Source organism: Megascapheus bottae, chromosome 5, assembly GCF_031878675.1.
Source record: "Megascapheus bottae isolate mThoBot1 chromosome 5, mThoBot2.hap1, whole genome shotgun sequence".
NCBI classification, from domain to species: Eukaryota; Metazoa; Chordata; class Mammalia; order Rodentia; family Geomyidae; genus Megascapheus; species Megascapheus bottae.
Genome location: NC_143513.1, coordinates 35,424,637 through 35,449,646, shown reverse-complemented (window position 1 = coordinate 35,449,646; position 25,010 = coordinate 35,424,637). Strand labels below are relative to the sequence as shown.

General features: G+C 34.6%; 1 protein-coding gene and 1 non-coding gene across 3 annotated transcripts in view; both read right to left on the bottom strand.

Moving 5' to 3' along the window:
• Hgf (hepatocyte growth factor) overlaps positions 1-25,010 on the bottom strand; it is a 66,222-nt gene that overhangs the window by 16,374 nt on the left and 24,838 nt on the right. For both annotated transcript variants that reach the window (XM_090332897.1, XM_090332898.1), the window contains exons 7-11: positions 24,523-24,641; positions 11,330-11,504; positions 8,492-8,619; positions 3,394-3,496; positions 561-694 (exon numbers count right to left, since the gene is read on the bottom strand). In XM_090332897.1, coding sequence (XP_090189023.1) covers positions 561-694; positions 3,394-3,496; positions 8,492-8,619; positions 11,330-11,504; positions 24,523-24,641 — 659 coding nt within the window. The remainder of the gene's footprint in view (positions 1-560; positions 695-3,393; positions 3,497-8,491; positions 8,620-11,329; positions 11,505-24,522; positions 24,642-25,010) is intronic.
• LOC150063213 (small nucleolar RNA SNORA40) lies at positions 6,131-6,260 on the bottom strand. The gene has a single exon (XR_016535762.1). It is a non-coding gene; the product is annotated as a small nucleolar RNA SNORA40 (small nucleolar RNA).

Genomic DNA, 25,010 nt, shown 5'->3' with positions numbered 1-25,010 from the left:
TTTTATTAACTATATTCTTGCAGATTCATTTCTTCAGTTTTCCCTTGCCTTTTTCACATGTTTTTTGTTGATATTTAGGAAGGATATAGGACATATATTTTAGACTGAAGTATATGCAATGTGTTTTTAAAAATGTATATCAAACATGTATTCTATCATTTTCTGGTGCACTGGATGATTGAATTCAGGATCTTAGGACAAAAGTTATATTCAGACACTGAGCATTGGAGAATCAGGGTCTGGCTAGGGAAGTTTTCTCTAGTGTGTTCCTGGAACCATGACTATCTGCTGCTTCTGGATTCCAATCTTCTCAGAATAAACAGTGTTAAAATGTCAATGTAATTCTCTAAGAGAGAGAGAGAGAGAGAGAGTGTGTTTCTGCTACAGAGAGAAAGCGACTGAAAGAGCATGCATGTGGTGTGGGTCTGTTACTCTCTAGAGAATACTCCCATTTTTGGAATTAGCTCTACAATCTTAGGTTAGCTATATCTATGACTAAGAAATTGTTTTATAGTGCATGTTAAATATGTCAACTAAAAAAGAACACTACATGTACTTACAACGAGAAATGGGACAGTAATCCCAAGGTATGAGAGGATTCCCAGTGTAACACCATGGCCCATGAGCATCATCGTCAGGATTCCGGCAGTAATTCTTGTTCAGCTTACTAGCATCTGGCTCCCAGAAGATATGACTGCAGAAACAACAAGCGAAACATCAGAAAGTATTTACTACATCAGGGAGAAGCAAAATATTACTACAAGATAGAACCATAGTGCACCAGTTTCATTGTCAATATCATAGTTTGATTATTTGGTGAGAAATTGTGTTTGTTGCTTTTTGCAATGTGAAAGCAATTGCCAAATTGTGAGTATGGAAACCTATATAAATTGACCAGAGATTTTGCTTCTGTTTAAGAATTACAATAGCATGAACTTTTAGCCATGTCAATATTTCTGTTAGTAAATAAATACATTATTCAGTTGTGAAAAAAGAATTACAATAGCATCATAACAATATTGTATTTTTTCTATTTCAGATACATATGAATTACCACCACAATATTTTTACAAAAAAACAGGAAAGCAAGCACACTATAAATTAGTAATAAAATTCCAATGAAATAACTTTTCTAAAAGATTATGGGTCATAAGATTACAAAACATGAGATTTTGCAGATAACAATAGCATTTCGTTTATTTTCTAACTTGTAAATAAAAATGCATTTCAAACGAAAAGCACAAATCTGTATTTTTTTCTTATTAGACCAATACTTTCTTTATCTCAGTAATGTTAATGAAGTCAAAATCTACATGGCCAAAACTCCTGTAAAAGCTATAATGACATTTGTTTTGCCCTATTATTTTCTGCCATTCTTGAATATAATGGGCATATAATTTTCAATTAAATTGGATAGGGTTTGAATATGAAAACAAGGATTATCTTTCCTGACCCTGCTTTATTTTCTGAAGGTAAAACAGCAGCAGTCTTACTACCTGCTTGATCTTGCTAAGTCTTTACAGATAACAAAAATTTAGACCAACTTTGTCAGACAGGCTTTAAGACTATCCTGCACTAATTACATTTGAAGAAATAGAGGAGTAAAGAGGACAATTAAGTATTCTATGGTCACATGAATTGTAGAGAATGGAACTACACTAGGTAGGCAAGGCTGAGATCTTAGGATTTTTGTTGAAAGCTGGCTCAGGCAGGATTCCATCTCAAATGAATCAGCAAAAAGCCAGACTAGAGACGTGAATCAAGTGGTAGTACATCAGCAGTAAGCAAACATGTTAAGGGCAACATAAGACTGAATTCCAGCCCAAGTACCAGCACACAACTTCAGGTGCATGCACACATAGCTTTGGAACTTGTGGTTTCCAGAGTCAGTGTTTTAAATCACAATGTTCTCTTTCCTCCTTGCATAAAATATTCTTAACTGGAAAAGATACTAAGCTACTTAATCATCCATCAATTCCCTATGAACTGTTTCAAATGAATTTTTAAGTATTTGCACAAATTTAGCCTAAAGTCAGCTAATTAAGAATGATTATTAACCATGGATAGTCCCCAGATAAACATATCATATATTTCTAGTGGCATCCTGTCAAATGTGTAATCCTGTTAATATTTAATATTCTGTTTAATGATAGAGCAGGGGAGCTCCTATTTGTAGGTCTTGCTTGTTTCTGTGGTGTAAACATGTTCATCCTCAAACACTTAAGCTTCCCAGCTGAAATCGCTGACAACACTATGTGTTTCATTATACGAGGAGAGTACAACTTTAGAACAATTAATATTCACTGTGACCTAACTCATTTAAGGGACTCATCTACTATTAAATAAAACCTTTAAAATTAAAATAAAACTAAAGCAAAGTGATTTAACTTCTCTGAGCCCTCAAATCCCTATTCACATATGGAAATACTTCCATTTAGAGATGGTAGCCAAATGAAATAACATGTAAAACAGTCATATTGCATGTACTTGAAATATTTTTAATGCATTTGTTCTTTTATTTTACTATATAAATACCAAGAAGTTTATTAAATATCTATTTGTGGTTATAATTATATAGCATATTTCCTTTTTAAAAAATTTTATGCACCAGCACTATTTCTATCATCATGTGGTTAACTTCTTTGAGAATATACTTCCAATATAATATAAAAATTCTCTGAAATATGTTTAATGAAATACTTCATAAAGCTTTTCTTTAAATTATATGCATAAATGTAATAATTGCAAAATTTTATATATTGAATCCATACAATAATCCACCTTATTTTTTAGCAAAAAATTTAGCTTATTATATTTTGATACAATTAAGGTGGATGATTGTAGCTAGACAATTGAACTCATTTTTACCTGATTTTTTTAAAGCTATATAAGAACATCCCCAAAACACTATACAAGAACACTTGTTTACAAATTTTAATAATTCCGTAGATATTTAAGGTATGTGCTGGTTACTTGTTGATTTTTCTCATAGGGCTACTATTAATTATGATCACTTGATAATGCTTTAAAATGTAGCATTTAAAATACTACATGTGCCACTAAATTATACAGTGTTTTATAAAGTTGCATGGTGGATTTTATTTTTCAAGGTGATCATACTTTTCTTGGAATTTGGTAGCAAATAAATCCCTCCACCATCTTGTGTTTATATTCCCAATAGACAGCAGAAGCAGTGTTTGAACACACATGTGCTCCACTGGATTGTAGATTTAAATATCTAGATTCTATGTTCTGAATTATACAAAACAATCATTTTTTTGTTTTACCATCCTATATCAATAATTGAAAGAAATGAAATTACCATGTATGAATGTGTCTGGATCTATGTAAATGCTGTTATTAATATATTGGATCATCAGAAAATGTACACACCGGTGTAAGTCTTCCATGTTCTTGTCCCACATTGAACAGGTTAGTCCAGATCTTGTTTTAGATAAACTGCCCATGTAATTTTTCCCATTTCCACGGTAACAATCTAAGTATAAACACACACACACACACACACACAAATAAGTCTTATGAGTATTGTAGAAGATAAAACGCAACATCTTACAGGCCTATGAAAGCATAAAATAATATAACCAAGAATGTATTGAGCCTTAAATATCTCAGATTGAATTATCTTCATTTTCTCCCAATTGCAAATTGAAATCTTAAAATAATATCTAACAGAATTTTCATTACACAGAAAGGTTACAAAATGACTATAGTATGACTCATGTATTAGTCACATTACTTTTATCTTAACAGTTCTCTCTCATGATGTTGACCTGCTGAGTCACCCTAAACAGCTGTTCTACATACATTCTTCAAGTTCAGTTTGTCTGTTTTGTTTACTTAGGAATGACTAAAGGTCCTTGATAGGAATATGTCACAGGTGGTGTTTTGTCCTTCTCAGTCATGGCTGTGTGAGACCTGATGTTATTGCAAATGGATTTGATCCCTTGCTTAAGTGGTAGGAAAGAAAAACTGTTTGTACTTAAAGAATAGGTCCCAGGTATTTGTTCTGATGCTCAAAATGTTCACTTGCTGTGAGTCTCACCATGGACCATGAAGTTTCATCATTCCTTCCCACTTTTTAATTGAGCAAACTGGGTACTATTGCACATTGATAGAGATGACACTATGTTTAGTGAAGAGGTACAAATTCTGAAAATATAAGCTATATTTCAAGAAAAAATGTTTTTATAACTTTAATATCAAACATTTAAAACTATTCAACACCATTAATTTTTCTAAATTATTGACCTTTTATTTGCTTTCCTGCCCTCATTTTTTAGCCACTGCAAAGTAGGATCAAAGGGCCACCTATGTTCCCTACTTCATACAGAAAAACTACTTTTAATTAATTCTCCTAGGAATGTCTAACCACAACTTTCCCAGTTTAGTCTGCTTTACTTGCACAGATCCTGAGAAGCTGAAAGTGATGATAACATAGGATTAATCCCTACTGTTAGAAACCAAACACTGTTGGGTTAAATTATTATTACTATTATTATTATATTTTTGTGTGCTTTCACATGTGTGTGTGTTCATGCAGCGTGATGCATGATTTGGGGGCTAAAATTCTTTGCCTCAGTGTTTCCTCTGACGTTTTGTGCTCAAGGCTACCACTTTGTCACTTGAGCTCCACTTTCAGATGTTATTCGTGAGCTATTTGGAACAGCTTTGAACTGCAATCCTCAGGGTTCAGCCTCCTGAATAGCTAGGATTACAGGTGTGAGCCTGGAAAATTATTATTATTGGATACTTATTTTATGCATACTAGATAAATCAAGACTGCTTTGTTTGTTGTACAACCAAGTATTTAACATCCATATCTAACACAACACAACAGAAATGTCTGTAAAACTGTGGATTCTGAGCTGTTTTGCTGCACGGCAAACAGACTTAGCATCATCACCTCCAGTGGATGCATGCTGCCTCCTGTGATAATCAGGGAATGCAGTACTCCTCTAACCCTCCCTCCCCCCGCCCCCACAAGTCCATGGTGCACTCTGCTGTAAAGTGACAGCTGTGATTTTCTGGTTCTCAGCTCAAACACTGGCTAAGCCAGCAGTGTTTTACATCACTAATTTTCTAGGTGAATAAACTATGGATTTTGCTTTCAAATGATACCTACAAATGTACACCATGTTTTGGGAGTATGGCAGATAACAGGTGGTACCTTCCTAATAAAAATATTGAATTAATAATTTGTCTAGAATTCAGATCAAATAGTTATAAAGAAATATAAACAGAATATTCGATTATGGAATTGTCTTCATTGATCACACTGCTAATGGTGTTATAAGGACTCTTTAAGAAATCTATGCAAGGGGTCGGGAGTTTGGCCTAGTGGTTAAAGTGCTTGCCTAGCATGCATGAAGACCCGGGTTCGAGTCCTTGGTACCACATACATAGAAAAAAGCCAAAAGTGGTGCTGAGGCTGAAGTGGTAGAGCTCTAGCCTTGAGAAAGTCCAAGGACAGTGCGCAGGCCCTGAGCTCAAGGCCAGGACGGGCAAAAAAAAAATCTATGCAAAAATATAAAAACACACAATAGAATTTGGCACAGATGAAGTAAGTCAGTAAAGTACACAATTAAATTATCTTCAGAAAGCATAGACTTGTAAAAGTGTAGTGCTTGCATACTCCAGAAAAAATGCCAGTTAAAACATTTTCCTCTGACAATACTATTTTTTATTCTATTTCACTCTATTCAATTCCTTTCTCCTTCCTAGACATGATTAGTAAGCACTTTTGTTAGACTTTGATTCGTAGCTCCTGTGAGATATTTTTCTTTATAGTGTTTGGTAGTTTGAGGTTTGAGCTAGGAGCTTCACACTTGAAGCCTAATTCAAGATAGGCTTGAGCGGTGCCTCTATCTCTTGATGCTTTTGTCAGAGATCAACATTCCCATATACATACATAGCACATTTAATATAAATATACAACTTTAATATGGTGAAAAAAATTTATACTTTGATGGAAATATTCCATATTCGTGCACTGCATTTTTATTAAGAGTAATTACTTCATGTATTTCTTTTTTAACCTTTTACATCAATTTTATTCTCAATGCCAACCTGTGAATTAACAAATCCCCACACTGCCAACTGTTGTAAGAATCGTATTCCTTCTTACATGTACCAAAATCTCATATTCTGCAATGAGTTCTGGATTGCAAAAGAGGATTTACTGTTTGCACCTGTCTGTAAAGCTTTGTTGCAAATGAAACAAAGATGCATACACAAGTGCTCTTCCTTTATGTATTTCTTGCAATAAAACAACATACATGTTTACGCCTTCCTTCTTTAAAAAATATGTATTCCTGAAAATTACCTTGTTACAATTTATGAGGAGTTTTAAAATTTTTAATCATCTTTTCCAAGTTTTAAATTCTCCATGGTATTATTGTCCCACCATATGTTTCTTCTTTCCCTATCAAAGATAATACTACAATAAAATGTATTCTGTGTGTTATTCAGGGTCCTATTGTCTTTGTATATTTGGATTCTGGCATATGGACCCAAATCTCATTCTGTTATTTTATTCATTTAGAGATTATTTTCAATTATAGTATGAGAAATAGATTTACTTTCACAATTTTTTTTATTTTTTGACAGTGACTTTATCCATTCATTATATTTTTTAAAAATCAAATTTCATCTAGTAGCATGCATTGCTACTCTTTAATGGACTCAATATTGGTATACAATGGGATTTACTTCCAGTGTGTTTTATTCTGTCAATTTCTTCATATGCCAGAACTGTGCTCTAAATTATAAAATCTTTATACAATGTATTAGTATCTGATAGAGTTGACTGCCTCTAATTGCTGTAATTTGTCAAGGCTCTCCTTATTATAAACTCTCATTTCCTCTTCCCTCCCACAAATTACCAGCAATTGTTCCAATGAGTGAGACAAGAATGCAACAGAATTAGCTGGCAACGAATGCCCTTAATTATAGGTTTCAACTTTATTTCCAAATGACCTTTATAAGTTGTCAAGAATAGTGAATTTGACTGAAAAGGGATTCATCCTTCTCTACAACTGTGTTTTCAGGGTTGATCACACCAACTCGCACTAGAGCAATTGTTAAGTGGAAGAAATCTATGAAATAGAACTTTGAAGTTAGGGCTGACTTTTCAGGATGACATAGGCTTGATAACACAATTTTTAAGTTTATGTAGAAAAGAATACAATCATTTAGAATTATACTATATTGTACACCAACAGATATCTTGAGTTCAACATCTTTACCAGTCATTAACAAATCATTTCTCTCCTTTAAAAAAAAAAAAAAAAAAAGTGTTGTCCCTGGGGCTTTACCTTGGGGCCTAACTTCTACCCTTGTGCTTTTTTTTTTTTTTTTTGGCTGAAGACTTGAATTCTACCTCCACTTCTGGCTTTTGATCCTTCACCATCAGATAAGGGTATTGTAGACTTTTCTGCCCAGGCTTACTTGGAACTGCTATCCTCAAATCTCAGGCTCTTGGGTTGCCAGGATTAGGGATATGCTTCCCAGCACCTGTCTAAATTATTTATTTTTAAACACATTCTGATCAGCCTTTCCTACTACTTTACTGTTCCCTGAAACAATTGCCTTTAAAGCCTCTATGTTTACCAGTACAATGGTAACTTATCTGAAACCCCAGACTACACATTATCTCTATCTCTAGCAACTATGTCCAAACTATTCACATTTCTTCTTTCAGAATATTGAAACAACTACTCTATCAGTTCTGCTTGTGAGTTAATCAGTCTTACAATAAACTCTCTCAACTTTCAGAGCAAAATTCTAAATCCTTAGTGTTTCCACAATCAATGTGATGATCATCCAATTATCTTTATAATCTCATCTCCTACAACTTTCCATCTTGTTGACTGTGTGGCAGCTGGAGTAATGTCATAATTTTGTTTCTTTTAATGCTCAAGAATCCTTTTAATCACAGTTCAATTGCATCTGTGGTTTCCTCTGCCTAAGATGTTCTTTATGTAATCTGCCCATGTCAGATGCTACTCCAGTTCTCCTTAATGGTGCACCTTGTTTAATAAGTTATTCTTTTATTATAAAATATAAATTAGTAACATCTACCTTCCCTACCATGATATTACTTTTTCTTCTAGTATTTAGCAAAATTTCAATAGTCACCCACTGTTATTTTGAAAGTTCACTGTCTGCTGAAAACACGTTCTCCAGTGTCAGAAGATTTACTTCAGGCTTGTGGTATGTGTCCATTACCAAGAATTGTATCTGGCACTCAGATAAGTAAGAAAATACGTAAGTAAATGTATAAGTATTGAGTGAATAAATATGTTTTCCAAAACCTAATCCGACTTAACCACCTAGAAGAGCACAATAAGAAGTATATCAGCTGGTTAAAAAAAAAAAGAAAAGAAAGGAAAGGAAAAAGAAAAAAGTCCTTCCATTAGGCATTTTCCCTGCATTTAGTCACGTCCATACACTGCATAATGTCAGCTATTACCTTGTCCACTGGACACGTCGCATTTTGGAATTTGGGAGCAGTAGCCAAGTCGGATGTTTGGGTCAGTTGTAAAACACCAGGGTGACTCAGCCCCATCTGGATTTCGGCAATAATTTTCTCTCAGGTCCCTATTAGGAATAAACAGGTCAATGCAAATGACTGAAGACATCCCATTGATGAAGTCAGCACTAGGACACTTACAGAATCCTGGAGTATACACTTGCTATAAACAGAGTTCCGAGTTTGGGAGATTCCAATAATTTCTAACAACTGAAAGAAACTCTGCCAGATGTTGATTTTTCTTTCCTGTAACAAGGGATATCCCCTTGAAAGGGAGAAGCCATTCATTACTTTTTTTCCACTCATTGTCAAGGAGAGGACTCACCTCTGCTGCCATTTCAAAAAGCTGGCCCACTATTCTTTTACATTTTCATGAGGCATGCATAACAGAGAAATGACATATACCTTTCACAGCATGACATTATCTCACTAATGGCAGAACAAAAGTTCTTATCCCTTTAATGACTCTCATTAAAAATATAAGTTCCTGGGGCTGGCATTTGGGAGTTGCCTAGCACATACATAGAAAAAAAAATGGTGTTGTGGCCCAAGTGGTAGACCTCTAGCCTTGAGAAAAACCCAAGGGCAGTCTGGCTCATGCCCTGAGCCCAAGCCCAGGACTGGCAAAAGAAAAAAAATATATATATATACACATATAAATATGTTCATATTATTCAAATATTCCTTGCCCAAAGCATACTAGCTAGTTTATCCTTGAATTCTGTGTTTTCTTTTCTGCATATATTTCTTTTGAGTACAAAGCTGTTCTTTCTGAGTTTAGAAAAATCATCTGAAATTATTTTTCACATTTCTGTAAATTTCAGGCCTAATTCTAGTAAAGATGCTCAACCAAAGAACAAGTTGTTAGTGTGGTATATGTACATTCTTTATAACTACTTTAATTAGAAATGCACTACTTGTAAGAGAAAAATCTGTTGAAATTCCCTATAATGAGGAGGATTTTAGTAGTTTTCTATCTTAAATCATCTTAACATTAAATAAAATGCAAAGCAGGTATTGACACAAATTGACACAATAATTACAACTATATAAAGAAAATGATCATATAACTGATATCAAAAACTTTAGGCTCCTTATAAGTACAGTATCTCAAAAAAGATAAATGGACCTTTATTTTCTTTGAATAAATATGTACTTCTGTTTGAAATTTGTATTCTTCTCTAAAATGTTTTTAATTTTTCATAAAATGTTCATAGTTAATGCAGTTTCTATATAAATTCTCAGTTAAATTATCTTTCATTATCAATTTCAGTAAGATAAGTAAATCGATGCTAAGTGAAAGTCTTAATTTGAAACTGCATTTAGAATTTACATCTTGACACTCTGTATTATCCTGGATTAGGGAAGAAGAAAGGAAAAGATCTGCCTAAATATCTTTTTTTATGTTTGTCACTTCACTTGAAGAAAATCTTGAAGTTAGAAAACCAAACTGATAATTTGATGATTCACAGTAATCACAGGAAGTATTGATATTTGTAAGGTTTCAATAGTTTCATTAGTAAGGTATTTCATTGTTGGGATAAATAATATTTGATAGAAACAGAGACACCATCCAGAACTTTTGTTTCAGTTGACAAGAAAAAATAGCAAGTAGTTAATTCACTTTCTGGGGGGGAAAACAACATATATTTTAATAATGTACAATATATTACACACTGGAGTATTTATGTTTGGTTATTTGGTGAAAAAAGTAAATTCAGAAAGAACATCTTCTATTCCAATAAGATATAACAGTTAAACTTTTGATAGTTATGTCTCAATAGAAAAGTTGATCAATTAAACCCTATAGTCATTTATTTCTTCATATACAATTTCTACATTATGTATACTTATTATTATATATGAACAACAGATCTGGAAGTGTTCAATCCTTATCCCTAGTACATAAAATTCTAAAAAGAGTAGTCTTCTTTAGTTCCTTTTAACTACTCCTTCCTCTTGCTTACTCTTTGATATTCATTTGGCTCTGAGCTGTGAAACATACAGGATAGGATAGAGACAGCATTTCTTTGAAGGAAATGGGAGAAACAAATCCAGAATAATAAGTCTAAGTTTAGTCATTATCAAAACATGAAAACTATTTAGCATGTGAACATTTATTATCTGAACAAATAAATTGCTGAAGTAGCTAAAACACACAAATCCCTCTCATCACCTCTTCTTTTCAATAATACAGGCCAGTATTTCACAGAGCTCTCTACTGTACAATGTTAGGGTTTTTTTTTAAAAAGCCAATTATATAAAGCCAATGAATATTATTTATAGGTGCTATTTCAGGAAAGCCAATATGAATGGCATGTGTTATAAGTTTCAAATGCAATCAAACAAGGTAGCCAATTTAAAAACACCTGGCATTGAGGCTGTGTCTGTCCAACACAAAGACAAGTGGTGAAAAGCTGTCAAGAGAAGTCCAGTAACAGCTTTGGTGGGTACTGCAGGGCCTTGCTCTGCCTTGTTCCACCTCAACAATTGTTTTACTTATCATGTTTCAGTCCAGAAACAACTGAAAACAATATAAGTTGTGAAAAATAATTTTGTTCACAGATCTTTGAAACATTCATTTAAATGTTACCTGAAATAGAATATATGTATGAAAGGTAGGGAATTCTCTACCCCCAGGTAACACAAGTTACTAGTTTGAAACATGCCTGGCTATCATTGATTGAATTCTTAAATGTTGACATCTGGAAAAGTTATCACGACCCCAGCTCTCCTAGACTCCCCTGAAGTGCATAGCATGTCTCTAAATGTACTCACTTGCACTTGAAATTTTCAGGAGTTATATCATGCTGGTGAGGATACTGGGAATCCCAACGCTGACAAGGAATGCCATTCCAAATGGTATTAACAGTTCCCCTGTAGCCTTCTCCTTGACCTTGAATGCATTCAGTTGTTTCCATGGGCAAATGTGTATCATTCACAGTGCTGTGAACTATGTATGGGCAGAAAGAAACAGAGACTTAAAATAGTTCAACCTGTCATCTGCCTCTTCTAGTTCATATGAATTTCTCTTTTCCAGATTTTTCAATCACGTGTTACTTTCTGCAATAATTGAATAAAATTAAAATTTTCAGCACAATAGTATTTTCTCTATACCAATCCACCTTTAATTCCAACCCTAGGTTGATTTATTTCTTAATACTTCTGTGATGTCATTTTATGCTCATATACAGACTGAATAAAGTGTATTTCTAAAATGACTATTATTATTTTCAAAAGCAACTTAATTACACACAAATAAGGTCAGTAACAAAATTGATTCAGATTATTTTCTCTTATACAATACATACCTTCTAAACTGGTGAGTTATTTTTCTTTCTAATAAAATAGTTAATATTTCAGAAATTCATCCAAAATATCTTTAGATAAGAATCCAGTTTTAATCCATCTCAGATCATGTAAGATTCAAATAAATTTCATTCATCTATTAATTTTTGTTTTTCTATCTTCACAAAAGCTAGGGAAGAATTAGATATGCCTTAAGAGATTTGGAATTTCTAGACACAAAGGAACATAGATTCAATGGATTCCCTCATTTGTAATAACTAGTACACATCTAGGACTCTCTGAGCAGAGGATTAAAATAGATAAAAACCTAGGTACATAAGGCCAAATAGGATGAGGCTAAACAAGGTCATACTAAACCCGCTAGCACAACGTTGTCCGTTGCAGCACTATTTACCACAATGAAGATATGGAACCAACCCAGATACCCCTCAGTAGATGATTGGATCAACAGGATGTGGTATTAATACACAATGCAATTCTATGTTGCTGTCAGAAAGAATGACATCACTCCATTTGTAAGGAAATGGAAAGGCTTAGAAAAAAATCATATTAAGTAGTCTCCCACATTTATAATAATTAGTATAAACCTTGGACTCTCCTAGCTCAAAAACCTAGATACATAAGGCCATATAGGATGAGGCTAAATGAAAGGACCTCCAGGATATGGAAACAAGACCTACATAATGAGTGAATGTTGTTCATAATGTACTGTTATTTCTCATCACTTTTTCTTGTCCCTTGGTTATTCACATATTGCTAGAGTATCTTACCTTGTTATCTGTTACATTGTATATATGTTTGTTTATTTGAAATAGGATAGGAAAAGGGGGGAAAACAAGATGGGGGGAGGGGGTGAGGGGAGGGAAATGGGGACAAAAACATGAGAAGGGCTATCAATGCCTGTGAAGAAATGCACCTTCTATCTGGCAAACATAACTGTAACCCCTCTATTAATTAGAATACAAAATATTTAAAAAAAGAGATTGGGAATTCCGCTGACCTTTTTCTATATTTAGCAGTATAAGTATCCATCTTATTATCTGGGTTCTTAATTTTTATTTAAATTTACTTCATTCATATGTACATTATGTGGCTACCTGTTTAATTGCATTAACTACCAGAAATAGTGCTCAGGCAAACTAAGTATAGTATAACTTTAGGAGTATCATATATATGCATATATAATATATAATATGTAATATTATATATACTATAACATATATATAATATAGTATGTATTACTAATATATTATATATACTATATTATATACTACACTATATATAATATATTTTATATAGATTGTATACATTATATAATATATTATTTACTTATATAATATTATAATATATAATATCATAATACCATATAATGATTATACAATCATATAATAATTATATTGTGTATTATTTTATTATACATAATTATATACAATGTTATATTATTATATATAATTATATGCAATATTATATTATTATATATAACATTATATTATGTATAATATATACACATATTATATAAATATATAATGTATATTAATATAAATATATAATACATTTATATGTTATAAATAAACATAATATAATATATATTACATATATGGTTTCCTTTAGAAAGTGTCCACAGTAATTTCCACCCACCCAGCCACTGGAATATGTTCTGTGTACAGTTTTCACTGATTTCCCCTTGAATGAATTTACTTCAGTTCACTTAAAAATGTTTCACTTATGGTTATGTTAGCAAATAACTGTCTCCCAGCTACCTGATTTGAAAGATGGCTGTCTGAAGATAGCCCTGGATAAAAGTGAGACCTTTCCAAAAGTAAATTAAAGCAAAATGGGCCAGGGAGTAGGGATCAAGTGATAGAAATATCTGCCTAGCAATCAGGAGGCCCTGAGTTAAAATCCCAGTAACACACACACACACACTAATTTAAATCTGTATGCAGCTCTTTTATTTAATAGAAAAGTAGATGGAGAGTTGTTGGCTCATGCCTATAATTTTAGCTGTTCAGGAGGCTGAAATCTGAGGATATGGGTTCAAAGCCTGGAAACAAAAGTCCCCTGAGCTCTTATCTCCAATTAACCACCAGAAAATCTGAAGTGGTATTGTGGCTCTTTGGTAGCCTTGAGTTGAAGAGGTCAGGGAGAGCACCCAGGCTCAGAGTTCAAACTCCAAAAGAAAAGTGGCTCATAACTATCCTAAATTGCAATAAATTCAAAAGAAGAGCTAAAAAGATGTGAGAGTTTGACTTACAAAGTACTAACTGACACATGTCTATAACATTAATATATAGTGATACTGATAACATATATTGATTCAGCAACAGCAAAAACTTCTGGAGAAAAAGATACGACTTATACAGAAAAAGTTGATGCTGATTATGTAAGTCCTTCATAATTTTAGTGTTAACTTTAAGGTCTCAGGAAAAATATAAAATACAATGAATTTTATAGTCAAAAATGAATGCCATAGTTACTATATGTGCGATAATTCGAGTTTCATGTTTATGTCTTTGATAACTCTAAAGCAGATCAAGCTTGTATTGTATATAATTCCCCTTTTATCATAAAACTGTGGTGAAAGGGATACAATTCCAGCTTCTTGGAAGATGGAGATAATAGAATCACACTTTCAGGGCCAGCCCAGTCCAAAAGTTAGCAAAGTATCAGCCAAACATTATGATATACATATACACACATGTAATCCAGAAAAAAATACAATATCCTATCTGAGAAGTAGCTAAAGCAAAAGGGGATGAATGTGTACCAGAGGCAGTAGAGTATTTGCTTTGCAAGCGCTAGACCTTGAGCGTACAACTCCAGTACCACCCCATTTTTTGTGTGGGTCATGGGGTTGAACTCTGCCTGGGTGCTGTCCCTGAGCTCTTCAACTCAAGGCTACCACCCTACCCCAAGGCCTGGGCATTGGTCCTGAGCTCTTCAGCTCAAGGCTACCAAGTGGAGCGAAGCTCCACTTCCTGTTTTCTAGAGGTTTATTGGAGATAAGAGTCTCATATCCTATTTTGCCCGCGGTGGCTTTGAACAGTGATCCTCAGATCTCAGCCTCCTGAGTAGCTAGGATTACAGAAGTGAGCCAACGGCCTGGCTCCACCCCACTTTTTCTAAAGACTATGAGAATAAAGATAAAACTGGATGTATCTAGGAATACATCAATTCTTTAATTTACTATTAAAAGAAGTAAAGTTTGATTCCCAATTACTATGATTTGAGGATAAGCATATCTCCTCTGAAGCTCAAGTCAATATCACTGTACTTTTGTTTAGGGGTGAAGCGACCAGATGGCACATGGTGGCATGTGCCTTTGATTCTGGGTGCCCAGGAGCCTGAGACTGTCAGAATTTCTGCTCCAAGGAAGTTCAAGTAAAAATAATTAACAAGATCTGACTTCATCATGAAAGATGGGCATGGTAGCTCATATCTATAATTCCAGCTACAGAAGAAGTATGGATAAGTGGGTCAAGGTTTATGTTCAACATTGGGCAAAAGTGAAGGGCCATATCCAAAAAACATAAATAACTAAAACAAAAGAAAAAATCTGGGGGTATGGCCAATTCAGAAGTATTGCTGAGAGAGGAGAGGAAAAGAGAGAGAGAGAAGAGGTGGGAGGGGGGAAAAAGGAAAGGGGAAGATGAGGGCAAGGAGGGGAGGAAAAGAGGGAAAGGAGAGAGAGCGGGGAGAGAGGAAAGGTATTATGATCAGATGACTAAGAGGGATTAATGCCTTTCTTATAACACCTAACACTGAGTTTATTCTCAGGAGAATGGAAAACACAGTCCTTGATCTTTGCCTTCACTGTACGTGACAAACCCATTCTTCTGGGTTTTTGTTTTTTTGTTTTTTTATTGCCCTGTGCTCCCTCATCAGTGGCTGCATTTAAGTCTTGGCCTACTAACCACCAGGACCTTGAAAGAAAGATCTCCCCTTTGTATTCTTCTACCAGTTAGAACAAAAGAAATGTGGAGACACCTATCTCCTGGGCACAGTCTCTTGATCCTAATCTTCTGCATTTGAAGCACACTTCACAGACTACACTGTCATACACAATGCTCTTTCATTCCCTACTCAAACACCTACATTTTTCTTTCTTGTTTTATGAGAGAACTTCCTTCTTCTAAGTGCTGGACACATGCAGCCCATTCTTTCAGTGAGGGCTATCACTGACTGCAATAAGTAATCATATCTCTGAGAAACTCATTCAAGTCAGAGCCCATCAAGCCCATGAATATACTTCTGCTCCTTAGACTTTACTATGACATGGCAGATACCAATCAAGACAGTGAAAAAGGAAAAGAATAAAATACTCAGAAATGACTGGGAGTTTGGCCATTGTCTAAGGGAAGCTTCTGCCTACAGAAGCTGGTTCTGAGGCCTGATTCTATTACTTTATGAAGAAAATTTCACATGAATAAAGATACTTAGAATATGAAGAAATGTAAATTATTCTGTACAATATAAGATTAATTTTTTCTAAGTCAGGTACTTGTGTCTCATATCTATAATATTTAGCTACTTGGAAGCTTGAGAGCAAAAGGATCTCATATCAAGGCAAGGTCATCCACAAAAGTTAGCAAACCCTGTTTCAAAACTAAGTGGCAAAGAGCAGGGCTGGACGCCTGGTTCAAGTGGTAGAGTGCTTGCCCTGAAGGTATTGGGCTCTGAGTTCAAACCCCAGCACCATCAACCAACCACATTAAAAATAAAACTAAATGAAATTACTATTTTATCAATTAATTTAATTAGATTCATTAACTTTGTATAACTGGGGCAATTTCACAGATTCACTTTTTCAATGTGCTTTAGTTCATTGGAGATATATCCTCATAATTGAAACCACAATGAGCATTATTCAACTGATATTTTTCTTTCTTTGCAAAGTACCTTCAACTGCTAGACATGATGTCATAAAGAAAAACCACATAACTCTGATGGCAGTAGACAGACAGAATAATATGGTGGATGAAGATATATTAGTACAACAGGGTAACAAAATAATTTTCATCAATAAATAAGAACTGTTAAGGAGTCTATGAAACTGTTTAATAAATTTTTATCTGGTAGGGAAGGAGTATGGTGACTGATTTGTTAATAGGCCATTTAACCGTGATATAAATGTTTGATCTTTGCTATTCACATGCTTACTGTTCTAATAAGAATAATTCTTCCTGAACAGCATCAAATAGACTCTTCTCTTTTACTGTATAACTATCAAAGCCTCATGCAAAAATAAAACAAATGTTTCCTGACAATGGATTTGGAAGCAGCTGTTAAATATTGGGAAAGGCATTTCTTTGTACATAATCCTTCAACAAGGAGCCTGAATAAGGTAAGGCTTTTAAAAGCCTTCAGTGGCCAAGCTAAGCGTTAAGGAAGCACAGAAACATTGTCAAATCAACTGAAGCTGATCATGTTGAGATTAAGCAATGTGTTTTGAAAACACAGCACCATCATATGCATAAACATTTTTGCAAGCATGTCTACTGCATTTGCACTGAAAATACCAAGAACACTTTGGAGAGTCCCTCACAAATAAATATTCTGCAAGTGGTGTCAGTGGTGGTCATGCATTTGAAAAACACACAAAGATATTTATATGATCCTCAGAGACCTATGAATGTTTTCCTTTGATGATGGATACCAAGTTTTCTGTTTGGAAATACTTTAAGGAAGACAACATTTGCTAGTGAAATTTTTCACTATCCTGTTCGAATATGTCTTTCAAAGCATTCTTTACATTCATGATATAGATGTACTGTGAACTGATAACACTCAGAGGAATTTCTAAGTTTGAATAGATAGATTCTCAGGTGAGAAAGAGCATTAACATGCCTAATACATAGAGCAAGCATCTTGTACCCCATACAGACAGAGATCAGTAGAATAAGATCACTAATAATACACCTGATTAAACCAGGCCTGGTGATACTCGTCTATCTATAAGCCTAGTACTCAGAAGACTGAATTAAGAGGATCATAAATTTCAGATCTGTTTGGGCAATATCAAACTTATATCAAAATAAATAATTAAACACCTCTGATCAATTTTCTGCAGACAGAAAATTGGCCCTGATAGGGAAATATTAAGAGGAGCTAAAGAGTACAAATGTATATGTACATTACAAAGAGCTCCACTGAGATCTTTATAAGCTTTATATAAAAGATAAGTCAATCTTGGTTTTTATAATCCTTTTTCAAACCCAACCCCTCACAGAAGAAAGTTCAGATTCCTCAATAGAGATAAGATGCTTCAGTTCATTTTGTAATAGTAAAGAACAACTTAGAAAGTCCGTGAACAAAGGCCTAGTTATCAGTTGGCATTGTTCAGCTCATGCATTGTTTCTTAATCTCAGCTAACTGAAGAGTCCAACTGGAACATAGGATTTACTTCATGATGGTCCCTGGAGATTGAGTACACTGTTTAAAGCCACTTTCCCATTAACAGCACTTGTGCTCTTTGGGCCACAAAGGGCAAGATCAGACCACTCTAAATTTAAAGTGCTTCTTGTTTTAAAATTGACATGGGAAAGTAGTAAAGACCTCCAAAGTACAAACCTCAAATTGTTTGCATGTTTGCTTTGTGTCTGAGTCCAGGATTCATATCTGAAACATACCCCTGGATTTTGTCCAAGACTTTTCTGGTACAGAATGCTCAAGGGGCAAGACTTTCATGAAAGGTCTTCAATTCTATAGCGTTATTTCTTAGAAGATGACTTGGAAAACATGTAAAGACCCTGCAGAAGGGTCTTGATAGCATTATTATTTCCTGGCTCAGAATACAATGTAACTCTATTTCTCTGAATCTCTAGTCTGGCCTTGAGTTGATTAATAAAACTCAATGAAATAATCAATTTTCCTTTAGAAGAAAAAAATTATTTCAATTATTTTCTCAACAAAGAATGCAGTATATATTTGTGTGTGTGTGTGCGCGCGCATGTGTGCATGTGTGTGTGTGTGTGTATGAGTGTGTGTGCACTAGTACTGGAGTTCAAATTCTGGGCCTGGGAGCTGTCCCCCATCTCTTTTACTCAAGGATAGTGCTGTACCACTCGAGCCACAGCTCCTCTTTCAACATGTTGTGGCTAATTGGGGATGAGAGTCTCATGGACATTTCCTGTCTAGACTGTCTTCAAATCATGATTCTCAGATCTCAAACTCTTAACTATCTAGGATCGTTGAGGTGAGCGACTGGCACCTGGCATCCCACATACTGCATTTTGAAAGAGAACTACTTTATTCTCTTTAAATAAACTCAATATTCTCTTTTACTAAGAGAAAGGTTTAAAAAATTTTGCATGTCAGTCTGCTCATGCTACCATAACAAACATATCACAGATTTAGTAGTTTGAGTAATTTATTTCCTCAGAATTCTAGAGACCAAGGGTCTTAGCCACTTGGGTGGCTCATGTGGGCTGTTCCTGGCTTACAGATGGCTGCATTTTTGCCTTGTCCCTACATGATCGACATAAGAAAGGGGAACACTATTTTGCTTTAAGGCACAAATCCTACAAGATTAGTTATGCAATAAAAAAAAAACCTCTCCCTTTGTTATAAGGCCATTAATTTTACCAGATTCGAACCCAGCTTTGTAATCACATTGGGACATAAAATTTAATATTTATATTTGATAGGGGATACAGTACACTTTATTGTAATTCTCTGAATATTAACTTTAGCTATGAAAGATCACTTTGAAAATTGCCCTGCACACTTAATTATCTAGAAGTTTAAAAAATGAGGAAAAAGAAGAAAAGAAAAAATATGAATGATAAAAGACAAGAATAATTTTATTTTGATGCTAAAAATGGTAAAAAAAAATAATATCCATAAAAACAAGAATCAAATAAGCATTTATAACCAAGGGACACAACACTGAAAGATGACATAAAATTGAAAGTTGAGAACTAAGTATGAAGTAAATTGTTTTGCCTTATTTGTGGCTGAAAATCAAGTAAAGGAGAAATCCCTGGAAATGGAGCAGAAAAAAATCCCCATTTTCTAGGAAGGTAGCATTCATTCACTCAGGAATGTTTGTTGAACTCTATAATTGTCATGTGTTAAACACTAAGGAACACACACATAAAATACATACATACAGTTTTAGTAGAAATGCACAAAAAAGATTCAGAAATAAATATAAAATAATTCCGTGAAACATAAATTTATGCATCATATATAAATATAACAGTGATGAACCCTATGGATATATCTGAGAAATATATGAAAAATGAGATTGACAGACTTTAGAAGGGAATCAAATGTGGAAGGACAGTTCTAGGTCAAGTTTTATTCTGTTCTTCTGGATTTTAGACTTAGATAAATGTTGGTGGTGAGCATACAAACAGAGTTTATAACAACAAAACAGATGCCACTTCCGGATACATGAAGAAAATGGAAGAAAAAGAAGATCAAAGAGGTCTCCTACTGACTGAATTACTTGGAGAGGCTGAGATCAACAGAGCAGCCAAAACCTGTATCCTAATTATTATATTCTAAGGGGTGCATATCAGAGTCATACGTTCTGACTCATGGGAAAAGGCGTTCTTAGATGGTCCAAAGATACCGGGGGGTCCAAAAATTCTTTCAGAAACTAAAGAGATCAAAACTTTCTTCATAATAATGTTGTAACTTAATTGACCCTCCTCTGTGCAGCAGGTTTTCCAGATATCATGTGGCACATGCAAACCCCATAGACAAAAATCACTTGGTTGTTTTCTATTAACCTGACCTCTAGAAATTTAACAGAAATATAGATTTGAAAACAAAAACAAACTATAATACCACTGTTGTTCATATTTACTACTATATATAATATATGACTTCTATATTATAATTATTTAGATATATATATATGTTAGACCATATTGACACCCAATGAGTTTATTATTACTATGGTTGATTGCTTTCAAATATATGTTTTGATTTCTAATATAATGCAGAGTCATATAACCTGTAAAAGATAATTCAAGGCTTCCATCCATGTCAAAATATATAAGTGCAAATTGCTGATGACTCACATCTGTGACACTCCCTACTCAGGACTCAAGAGCCAAAGAATTGTGCTTAGACATCAGATCAAGAAGAAAAATTCCTTACATTCCTGCTCTAGTTTGTTAGCAAAATGCTTGACTGAAGGCAGAACACCAACCATGAGTAAGCAAAGTGAGTAGCAGCGTGAAGCTCTATGAGTTCAAGCCCTGGTTCAAGCGCAAAAAGTATACAGATGTCTCAGTCCAGGAAGTTTAAAGTGAGTTTAAACAGCAGAAGAGACCCTATTTCAGGTAAAAGGTAATGGTTCCTGAGACATACTAACACTCCAGAGACCTACTAAAGTTCATTTTAGAAAATGCAATTAGATTCAAACCATATCATTTCTCTCTAAATAATAGTGAATTAATACATAGAACAAACTTAATAACCATATGAATTTATTACATAGAAAACTAACAAAATAAGTTCTTTATCTGAACAATCTGAAGGACTCTAATAAATCTTATATGTTTGCAATGTCTTAAAATTCCATATACTCAGAACCCTCTCAAAATTTATGTGTCTGAAATGGCTATGGGCTCCCGACATGCAGGTCTATGTTTCTGTGTGAGGAGTATGGTGTTAGGAAGGCTTGCCATAGAGCTCCATAATGCACATTTGCAGATAATAAGCAGCATACATCCTTCATAGCTAGTGACACCAGTTGTAAGACAGAAGTTTGGAAGCCAGATGACAGTAGCAAACTTGTCATCCATCACAAATGGAACAGAGAGGCCTATTCAAACTTTGGGAGTGTGAGTATTTTAATACCAAGAAATTGTCAGCTTTTGCTTTATTGGTGTGTGTTAAAATTAAGGGATCATCTTTACTATAATACTTAGTCTAATTTACTTGACATCTGAAGAGCATATGAATTTTCAACCTGTGGCCCTTGAAAAAGAATCCATTTAGATTTGAATTTTATTGGAACTAGAACAAGAGCCCCTTAAACTACCCATCCTCACAGACTGCAGGGAGACCCTTAGTCCCTCTGGTTTTGTGTACCAAGTTTAGTGACTGCTATTGTAGATTACAACTGAGAGCAGACCATTCCCCTGCTTATCTTCTCATGGAAAAGTGTGGAATTACTGTTGGATCTTGCTCAACCTGCCATGTATCATGTCAACTTTTCTCATCTTTCCATTTGTTCCATTCTCTACTCATATAAACTACTTCCCATTTCTTCAGTATTTATCACAAGGCAGCTACCCTTTCTTGTTTTTACACCTTTCCTTACAGACCTAATAACAATAGTTTACACACAACTGAAATAAGAACCATAGATACTATACAGGAAAATCCTTTCTGTAGGCATTAAATAGTGAAATCCATCATTTTTAATACAGTTATTACATAATGAAACAAGAGTTAAAATCCCTTCTTCCATTTTCAAGGGAGTGAGTGAAATAATCATCATTTCTATTCTCATTTTGAAATACATTCTCATCTGCAAATTCACTCTGATGAATCCTTGTGGTTCAAACAAATAACCAGAAATATGGCCCCCAAATATAACAACAGAAATAAAGTAAATTATAATCAGACATCCCATTATCTATTAGAACTACTGCAAGTAAATATGTACTTAAATATAGATGAAACATACAAACATAACAAAGCAGTTGCTGTGATTAGGTAACATTACAGAACAAAAGTGATTATTTTGATCTGAAAGATATGTTAGCCTAACAGTTTCTACTATCATTTTCTTAGAATCAATTTATCATAAAAAATCTATAACACAACCCTCCAGACTATTGCACCTAACTTATTTAAGTTAGCTAGTTCTTCTTTAGCTACTACCTCTTTAGACTGAGAAGAAAATGGAAACTAATTAACAGGAAACCTCATATCCATTTTATTTCTTTTCTTTCTTGGTTCCCTTTAGAAATACACCAGAGTAATTTAGAGCCAATGAGGAACATGACACTGTGATTATTGTTATGTACACCAGTTGAATATGCAGGTGAGCATGTGTGTATAAATGTGTCTGGTGTATGTGTGTGTGTGTGTGTGTGTGTGTATAAGTCTACTGATACCACCCCACATAATTGTAGAAGAGTACCTAAAATATGAGAGAAATAGTTAGGCTGTTGTATCTAACTGAACTAGAATCATGGAAAGATTAATAGCATTAAAGAAATCAGCGAGTGGCACTAACCCTGTCTATACAGAGAAACACTGTCACAAGAACCATCTTTCATTTTAAAGGACAAACAGATGACTCAATCTCCTTGGAACACTGTGTTTTACTGTGAGAGTCATTCAGATTCTATAATCTTTTCATACATGCCAGGCACATCCTCTTCCTATGGGCTGCATGAGTTGCCTCAAACATTTCCTTATATTAACAGATCTAAGTGGAAAGAGATTTACCTTGTCAGTAAAACAGTGAACGATATTAGGAATGGTTTGTAAGGAGAATATATCAATCAAGTTGCTCTAAATAGATATGCAAATATCTAGTCATATTTTGTTAGGTAAATGCAAATATATTTGCAAAAATATCTATAACTTCATGTTACTCTAGGTAGGGTACTTGATCTTATGTAGATACTCTCTCTCTCTCTTGCTCTCACTCTCTGTCTCTCAAATCAGAAAGCCTATATCTAGTTATTAACCGGCATAATTCCAAAGAACACAAGAGTGTGTGTGTGTGTGTGTGTGTGTGTGTGTGTGTGTGTGTGTGTTTGTGTAGCACTGAAAGAGAAGACACAAATTTAAAGAGTTATTATAGCAGATACATTATTTTGCATGCACTGTGGAGAGCTGGATTAGGGCCAGCATCAAGAGAAGGATCGAAGGAAATGCTAAGAAACAGATTGAAAGAGAATGCAAGCTGAGTACAAGGACAGCCAGAGAAGTGGGGGTCAGCTTCTAGAGATTAAAGACATCTGTGAGAAGCTTCTGCTACACTTAGTGTGCTTCGCAGCCTCTGTCATTCACCATGCTATGTCTCCAGAGAGAAAACATAGGGCAAGGATCCAAGATTATAAGGGAGTGATCTCAGAGTTTAGATTTCCTTGTCCTAAAATTTTTGTGTTACTGCACAATTCCCCGACACTTTTCTTCCTCTTTGGATATATTTTCCATTAGAATGTTGATAATTTTTCATATTTTTATTATTATATTTATTTTTTTGCTAGTCTTGTGGCTTGAATTTGGGGCCTAGGTGCTGTCCCTGAACCTCTTGTGTTCAAGGCCAACGCTGTAGCTCTTGAGCCACAGTGCACTTCCAGCCTTTTCTGGTTCGTGTTAAGAGTCACATGAACTTTCCTGCTTGGGATTTGAACTGAGATCCTCAGATCTCAGCCTCCCGATTACAGGCATGAGCACCTGGCTTATAATATCATTAATAACAGTAGAACTTCAAGGCTTTTATCCTAGGTATAATTGTTTTCAAAATATAAATACATGCATATGCACTCCTTTCAACATAAGAGCTATTTAATTTTGTAAAGATCAGATAGGATTAGGTAACATATTTTAAACATAGTAAAACCTATGCACATTAAAGTATCGAGTAAAATAGCAGCTAACCTGTCTGACTAATAATCGCTTGCTTAGATCCAGTCTAAGAGGGGAAAAGGAAGCAATAAATTTGCCCCCTAACTTACCACACATTTTAATTGCACAGTACTCCCAAGGGGTGTTGGGGTCAAGAGTATAGCACCATGGCCTCGGCTTGCCATCAGGATTGCGGCAGTAATTATCATCAAAGCCCTTGTCGGGATATCTGCAAAGCACACCAAGCAAAGTGTCACGTAAATCTGCCTGGGAACACCCCGGAGCCCTCAGCTCACAAAATAACTTCCCACTTAGCTTGGATACTGCTGGTGGGAAACAGGACAGCTTAACCAGGACTGCAGATCATCTATGATCAAATTTACTAATGTACATATACCAGGAAGTGTAGAGTATTGTCTTCTTTGCTCATTAGTTAATTTGTTACCTGACCACCAGTTAAGGTCCTGACCAGCATCCCTCTCTCACAGAGTCCAATTAAGGACAAATTCCTACACATGCATAATGCTCATTAAGAAAACGGGTCCTCTTTTGGGGCAGGCTGGAGTTCAAACTGAAATTTGGGTTTCAATAGCTCTGC